The sequence below is a fragment of the Myotis davidii genome, unplaced genomic scaffold (assembly GCF_000327345.1).
Source record: "Myotis davidii unplaced genomic scaffold, ASM32734v1 scaffold205, whole genome shotgun sequence".
NCBI lineage: Eukaryota > Metazoa > Chordata > Mammalia > Chiroptera > Vespertilionidae > Myotis > Myotis davidii.
The window spans coordinates 2,294,016-2,302,258 of record NW_006297573.1 but is presented as its reverse complement, the minus strand read 5'-3'; the positions used below and the strand labels follow the sequence as shown (position 1 = coordinate 2,302,258).

General features: G+C 38.5%; 1 protein-coding gene across 1 annotated transcript in view; it reads right to left on the bottom strand.

The window, feature by feature from the left end:
- UBE2U (ubiquitin conjugating enzyme E2U (putative)) overlaps window positions 1–8,243 on the bottom strand; it is a 61,595-nt gene that overhangs the window by 25,171 nt on the left and 28,181 nt on the right. The window contains exon 7 of the mRNA XM_006773232.2: window positions 6,589–6,674. Within this exon, the coding sequence (XP_006773295.2) occupies window positions 6,589–6,674 (86 nt within the window). The remainder of the gene's footprint in view (window positions 1–6,588; window positions 6,675–8,243) is intronic.

The window sequence follows — 8,243 nt, the reverse complement described above, 5'->3', positions numbered from 1 at the left end:
TTGCTAGGGACTTGCCCGGCACTTGCTCTCTACCTCTATTTGTTATCTTTCTTCTATCATTGACAGTCCCTCTAGGTTGTGGGCTGCTTGCCTGTGTTCCTGAGAAGCATCTACGGTACCAGTCTATAGAGTGTGTTTTCTTTAGTGAATTACCGGTATGTTTACCGGTAATAAACTTGCACTGTTTTATGTATATGTTTGATTACATACAGCCTTGTGACAGTTTTCCTGCATGTCATAAGCATTTGAATATAAATTAAAATGTTAAAATCAAATCTGATATTGTTTTACCTTTTATTTGGTGTGTGGAAGGTGTGCGGAAGAGGGGGTAGTCTTAAACGGCGAGTATATAACAAACTCTGTATTTTGAGTGGAAATGTTAGGGGGTCGTCTTATACGCCGGCAAATACGGTAAGTTCATTCCTCCTCCGGGGGAGAGAACGCTTCTAATATTTGGAGATAGCTCTCAGGGCAGCCTCAGATCCTCCAACTGTTTCTAAGACATGATTTTCCAGCGATCCAACCATCCTCACCATCCTGGCAATGACATTTGTTAATGTCCTTATTAAAGTTTGCATCCAGAACCAGCCAAGGATCTTAGTTTCATTTGAATAGCAAAGATGTAAGTGACTTACTGCTTCCCTCGATCTGTGTGCTACATCTTGGATCTGCATTACTATTTTGTGGAAATCACATTACACCACTCACTCATATCTTTGTGGTTAATTATAAAACCCATGCCTTCAAATTCACATAAAATTTATTGACATCTATTATGCTTAAGGCACTCGTAGATTTTACATAAAATATGATTAGATCCAGATAAAATACACATGTATACCATATCTATTTGTCTATCTGTCAGTCTGACTATCATCTCTTTGTTTCTTTTAATTGTCCTAAGTTTACAGTCGTGAACTATTTAACCAACTAGATGTTTCCACCAATCTTGCCAGTATCTGGGACTTAGTTCTTACCAATGATTGATTATCCCCTTCTTGCCTGATGCAATTTGTCACTGATAAAAACATTTAAACTGAGTAATTTTCTTTTATTAATATTACATGATTTTTACTAGCAATGTTCCTATTTATATTTTAATTTCTTTTCTTGTGCCCTAGCTGGTTTGGCTCGGTGGATAGAGTGTCGGCCTTCAGACTGCAGGGTCCTAGGTTCCATTCTGGTCAAGGGCACATGCCAGGGTTGCGGTCTCGATCCCCAGTGGGGGGAGTTTAGGACAGGCCAGGGTTGTGGGCTGGATCCCCAGTGGGGGGTGTGCAGGAGGCAGCTGGTCCATGATTCTCATAATTAATGTTTCTCTCTCTCTCTTCCTTCCTCTCTGAAAGCAATAAAAATTTTTTAAAAAGTTCTTTTCTTGCTTCAATCATAAGCACATATACCAGTTACATACATATTCTTAGAGGTTTTATTAATATTGTTTCTATTGGTATTTGGATATATACTCCTCTCTTTTATTAAAGAAGGAAATCTGAGCTCCCAAGAATTTTTAGTCAGGTCTCATTGTTTCCTTCAGATGATTATGATAACTAATATTAATAGAGTTCTTACTAAATACTGGGCACTTGTAAAATATGAATGCTGTGGTTACCGCTATAATACCCACTTTACAGATGAACAAACAAAAGATTGAGTAAAGTCTTCTCATTATGACTATATATTACTTAGACAAAATTTAAAATTTGAATCAAGGATAATTTATATATTTCCTTAATTTTTTGAAATTGCTTTTTCTACATTTTCTATTTGAATATGTACAGCAGTCTCTTTCTTATATATTATGGTGTGGTCATCTTTCCTGACTATTCCCATTAATTTGACATCATTGACTTATTTTATTCATTGTTTTCTCTGCTGGGAGATTTTTTTTTAAAGTCACAGTATTTGTACAAACATTTAATTCACCTATTTTAAGCCTATAATTTTTTTCACTTATCTGTCTCTGACCACCTGCCTGTAAACTCCTCAAAAAGCTTACCATAATACTTACCTTCTTGTCTCCAACACACAGTCCATTGCTTAGAGATAGAAGATGTTCAATAAATCATGTTGATTGGAAGAAAATAATGGAGGAATGAGGACAGGAGAAAGAGAGAGAGCACAGGAGAGAGAGCAAGAAGAAAGGACCAGTAAAATTCCCTCAGAAGTCCTTGAAGTAGAAATTCCCCCATTATTACCGTATCTTGGCCTTTGTGGTTTGTGATAGAAAATCAACTTCTACTGCCTCCATAATATTTCTTCCTTCCCTCCCAAGGATTACCAGGTATTGTTCCTACTCTGTTTTTGCCATGACACACCTCTTTTCCAACATCTGTATAGGTTGATCTTTAAAAAAATTTTTTCTACTACTGGGACTGCCAATGTCCAAAGAAATATAATAGCACCAACTTGCCTTAGCAGGTTTTATTTTCACACGTATTATCTCACAGCAACTTGAAATAAAAGTGGGACGTTTTTGTCAATGAATAGAAATGGAAAAAAAAGTGAGTACAAAGCATTAAATGACTGACCTAAATTCACGTTACTATATGTGGCAAACTTGTACAGGGCTAAGGAGTCTCGAACTTCCTGCTCTTCCTGCTAGAGCCTTGCCAACCTTGGTTGCACATTGTAATTACCTGGAGAGCTTTAAAAACTACTGCTGCCTGGTCTTGCTCTGAGCGCTCTTGATGTAATTGGTCTGGGGGTGTGCCCTTTACATGGGAATTTTTGCAAGCTCCTCTGGGTTTCTAATGAGCAGTCAAGGCTTAGAACCAGGCATGAGGACTAGACGATACTGCCTCTCAAGACTGAATGCAGTTCAGAGACACTTGCCCTTGTTTCTGGCTCAAAGACTCAAAGAATGAAAGTCTCCTAGGGTGAAAGCAAGCATCCCCAGGATGCTTCAGGCTGTTTGGTCTGTCTTGATGACAGCAAACATCAGGAAGCCCCCGCTCAATATTACAGGGTACACTGGTCTGAAGGAATTCTTTTCCTCGAACATAAACATTTCCTTATGGGGATCATATTCTGTCGTTAAGGTGCTGTTGCCCACAACCAGATGTAGTGGTTTGTTCTCTGCCAAGCTTTTAATTTGCCATTCTGTAGTGATGGACAGAGAACGGTGGATCATTCATACATTTTCCCATATGATTGCCTATGATTATGAGCTAATAATTACAATTATTAAAACACGTACTGCATATTCTTCAGAGTTTGAATTTAAACCTCAGGCCATATGGAATGGAACCCCTTAAGCCTATATAGTATTATTAACTAATGTAACCCCAATAAATTCAACTAAAAATAAATCTCTGGCTATAAAGAAATAAACACTTTATATCATATTATAAAGGCAGTAGAGTATGACAAGAAGCAATAACTGTGGAGTCAGAGGATCTGGTTCCAGTCCTTGGGCCACAGTCTATTTGTACTAATTAATAACAACCATACTTATTGAACACTCATGTGCTAGGTGCAGCTGTAAGTGCTTCAACCCACGAGGTGTGTGCTACAGTCATTCTTATCTTACAGACAAAGGAACTGGGACACAGAGAGGTTAAGAAATGTACCCCAATGCCACACAGCTAGTAAATGGCAGAGCAATCTGGCTCCAGAATTTACACTCTTTACCAATATATGCTATTCCCTCTTACATGTGTGACCGTAGGTAAGTTACTTAGCTTGCCTTGGTCTTGGTTTTCTCACTTGTAAAACAGAGTTATAGTAATAATGCCTAGCTCACTGGGTTGACATACCACTGCGCATGACACGTGTTAGATGTTTAATAAATATTTGTTGATAAACAAATAAAAGAATAACACTGGGTGATTAAAAAAACATAATACAGAGTACACTCTGGAAACCATGCTAGACAAGAATAAACGTACTATCATTATGGCACACATAACTACTGATAGGTTTGTGGCACAAAGAAGTGGAGAAGAGTTATTACCCCAAATCAAAATATAACCATGCATCACTATTTGTAAAATAAAAAGCTTTTAAAAATATTCACAAGAGCTTAATAATATCTCCAGTGATAAGAATGTAACTGCAGAAAATGAAATTATTGGAAGTTTCCCTTTTATTTCTGAGTAGCTGAAGATGCATTCTATAATCTAAAAGCTTCGTCTTTATTATTGCCAGGAAATTAGGCTGATAAAAAAAAAGCAGTATTGGATCTCATCCAGCTGAATTATCCAAAGACAAAATGGCCAGCAGCAGATGTAATATTTACATTTATTTTTTAAAAATTAAGTGCTGGTTATTATTAAGAGAAAGCTCTTGAAACATTCTTAAAACAAGTCCCTGGAGGAAGAAGAGTCAGGGTGATGAAGAAATATGGCAACAAGGGCTGGAATCAAAGTCTCAGAAATTCTTCTGGGCTAGAGGTAACCATTACCAGCTATTGCCTTCGCAAAGAGGGTGAATGACATGCTAGGTTAGTGACCCAGAAAGAAGAACCACGTTAAAAATGTTGTATCGGACTCTTCTGAAGAGGAACTGTAGTCAGTGGCATTTCATTATCCTTCCATTTTAAATTGTTTTTTAGTGCAACACAATAATTTCCAAATTTTGTTCAGTGCTGGCATGTGCTTCATTTTTTCCCTCTTAGCAGTTTGGAGTCTCCAAATGCCTCCCTATCTTTACTTGTTATCCCATAAAAAGCCATTCTCTACCAATCGGTTTGGTTTTTGGTTGAAGGAGTTAGTTGGACGCTGAGTCATTCCCTGAATGTGCCAATTGCCTCTTGACAGGGTTTGATAAGGGTTTCTGCTTCCTGGACTGCACCTGAGCTCCTCAGTGCCTCACACATACTAGGCACTCAAGATATGTTTGCTGAATTGACTGAACAGCAACCAACCACTAACTTCTGAAATGAAGTGAACATTCACATACCCTGGTATCAAAAATAATAAAATTCTTTATGTGGAAATTTTTTTATTGATGAGAGAGAGAGAGAGAGAGAGAGAGAGAGAGAGAGAGAGAGAGAGGAGGGGAGAGAGAGGAACATTGATGTGAGAGAAACAGCTTATGGTCAACTTGGGCAAGTGGTGCCCTGGCTGGGAATTGCACCAGTGACCTTTTGGTGCACGGGACAATGCTCAACCAACTGAGCCAGCCGTCCAGAGTAAGACTGTGTCTCTTCAAGCACCTTAAGTTATGTTTCTTAACCATTAATCCATGAGTGAGTAAGGAAGGTGATGTTTATTCACGAAATAATTAATAACCAACATCCTGAAAGATCCAACTTACTTTTTTATATATGTAAGCTGAGTGCTACTTTTTGGCTATAATTTGTGCCTTAAAACTGGACATTTTTGTCTGTGCAATATTTTGTTCTATTGAAACCAATTACGAGACCATTACAATGATGAGGTAAAATTTGATGAGATCACAAATTAAGGCAGTGGTTGTGGATGGGGCGGTGTGAAGTGGAGGGAAAACATTCATGATGTGGTAGGAGATAAAAGCAACAAGACTTAATGAGGGAGATAAAGAGGTCTAGGAAACTTCTGTAATTCTGGTTCAGGCAAGTAAATGTAAGAATGGTGATCTACACTAATCTAGAGAGGTATGAAGGATAAGGTTTTAGGTAATGAATTCACTTCAGGACATCCTAAGTGTGAGATGCCTGAACACCTGTAGGTGAGATGTCCACGCTCAGTTGTAAACATGCTTGCAGAATCCAGGAGAGGACCAGGCTAGTGATGAGGCTTTAGGGATTACTGGAAGGCAGGCTAATGAAGACCAGAGTGGTGGATGAGGTCTCGAGGCAGAGGATCGCTAAGAGAAGAGCAAAACATGGATGTCATCTCTCTCTCTCTCTATCTCTCTCTCTCTCTCTCTCTCTCTCTATATATATATATATATATATATATACACATATATATACACAGTGTCATCTAATACAAGGACAACATAGTTGATGTGAGCACAAGATAAGGACTGCAAAATAATTACTGAATCTGGGAATTGGGAAGTCACTGGCAATTTCAGAATGCACCATTCAGCAGAATAACTGAAGCAAAACCATATTTCAGTAAGTGTGTATCAACTGGATAACCTACTTGGACCCAAATAATGAAATAGTACTCGAAAGATTTGATTAAATGGGACTCCAAAGTTGTCCAGCTCTCCCCTGTCTTTTTAATTCCTAATGTCTGATGGCCTTAGATTGATGTAATTGAAAGCCCTAGTTTTCTATGGGTGTGTTTTTGTGTGTGTCTGTATGTCTTTCTACTTAATATGTTCTCTGGCTTTGAAGATTAATAGTGTTTCGAATCAGAAAGGTTCCATCTGCTGTGAAGGCTTCTTTCTGGGGTGAGGGGAGTAAAGATAGAGACTGTCACCTTGTATTCCTGCAATTGCCTATCTTCCCTCCTGGCTTTCCATCAGATGCCAGTCCAAGGTGCTAAGCAAAAGAGGAACGAGATTAAGCTGATTCGTACGTAGAACAAACCGAGAAGTTTATCACCTTCAAATTGCAAATATATGTTGGCGAGTCTTTAAGAGCAAGACACGCTGAGAATGATTATGAGATGAACATGCCCCACCAGGACCGGGGATGGGGGGAGACTGGCTTACGTGGGGTTCTGAAACACTCCGCAGCCTTGGACGTAGCTAGGTCAGACCAGGTCTTGTGGTAATCATCAAATGAGATTCTGATTGCTCTGAGAACATAAATTAAAGTCAGACAGTGAGTAGTTTGCAAGTTTGCTTTTTAACATTATTTTATCAGAGTGGACTGCTTCAGATCACAGTATCTTGTCACAAGTCATTAAGCTGATTCGCAGTTTCTAACAAACCTGACGTATTAATTCCTCCACTGATACACACAAATCACAAAAATGAAAACCCATCCAAATCGTTTTTCAATAACAGATATAAATGTGCGCCCATGTGTGTGGTATATAAACAACAGTAGCAGGTGTAAGTTATCTGCCTTTCATGGTTTTTTCTGCCTTTCCAATTTTTTTCCTACAGATTTCTTGAGGGCAGAGATTCTCAACATTCTACAAACAAAACGTTACTTTGGGATATTTTTCAGACCCGTGAGCTCACTACCTGACTGGCTGAGATGGTTGAGCATCAAATGTAAAAGGCCTATGTCTGTGTTCCATTTTAGGTTCCTAGCTTTTTGGAGGAAGAAACAACTTTCCCGTTAGAACAGGTCTACTGGCATTAATTTTTATAGGTGCCTGCAAGTAAATATTTGACTACATTTTGAAACGAATGGGGCAATATCTAAATGTGTTAACGCATTCATTTCTTTAAATGACAATTGCAGACACCTCATTTTAAGACTAACATTTTTCAAATGTGCTATTGCTTTTGCAATCACACCTATGTAGGAATCTGAAACTTGGTGAAGATAAATGAATCACAGCTACTATTGCTTACAGAACTACAAGGTGGTGCTTTCTACTACTAAATGATATACTAAACTAACATTAATTTCCCAAAGAAATGTTTCGACATTTGGCAACTGGAGGTAACGAAATGAAAGGCTGCATTATGTCTCCTGCATGAAAAAGCTGGTGATCAATTTGCTGTCACAGATCACTTAGCAGACAACAATGACCCGAGAGGAAGGAAACTGTCAACACACTGTCTCTGAAAAAAAAATACACCATCTTCAGGCACAATAGTCTCCATTGTCTTTTGTCTGTTTGACGATGACCCCTGACCCTCCCCTCCTCCCCAACAGTGTCCTGCTCAGTTTCAAACTGTTAGCCTCTGGGGCTTTCTTTTCTTCCTCCAGAATAATTAAAAATATTACTCTAAAAGGCATAACTTTCATATAGTTTGAATATGCAAAGAATGTCCTAAACACCTGGGAATATTTGCATTTTCACTTCTGTAAAGGAAATGGCCCCTTAAAAGAAGAGAATGGTAACGATTTTACTACTATTCAGGTAAACGGCTAAGTTTACAGGGATAGACACAGGATAAAAAATACATGTGTTTATAGTTTCAACCAATACCAGGACTTTATGAAGCCTTACGAATATGAAAAAGTAGACGACATCATGTAAAACTGAACATCAGAGCTCATTACCGGGGAAAATGAGATGTCTACCTGAATTAGTCAATAGCACCGCTTTACATATTAACACCGTAAAGTGTTACAGCATTTAACACAAGCATCTTGAGAGGATGATGGCAGGTACTTCTCTGGCAATGGCAGTAAGCAGAAGAGGTTGGAATAGGGAGAGGTAACTTTGTATTGGCCAAGAGGG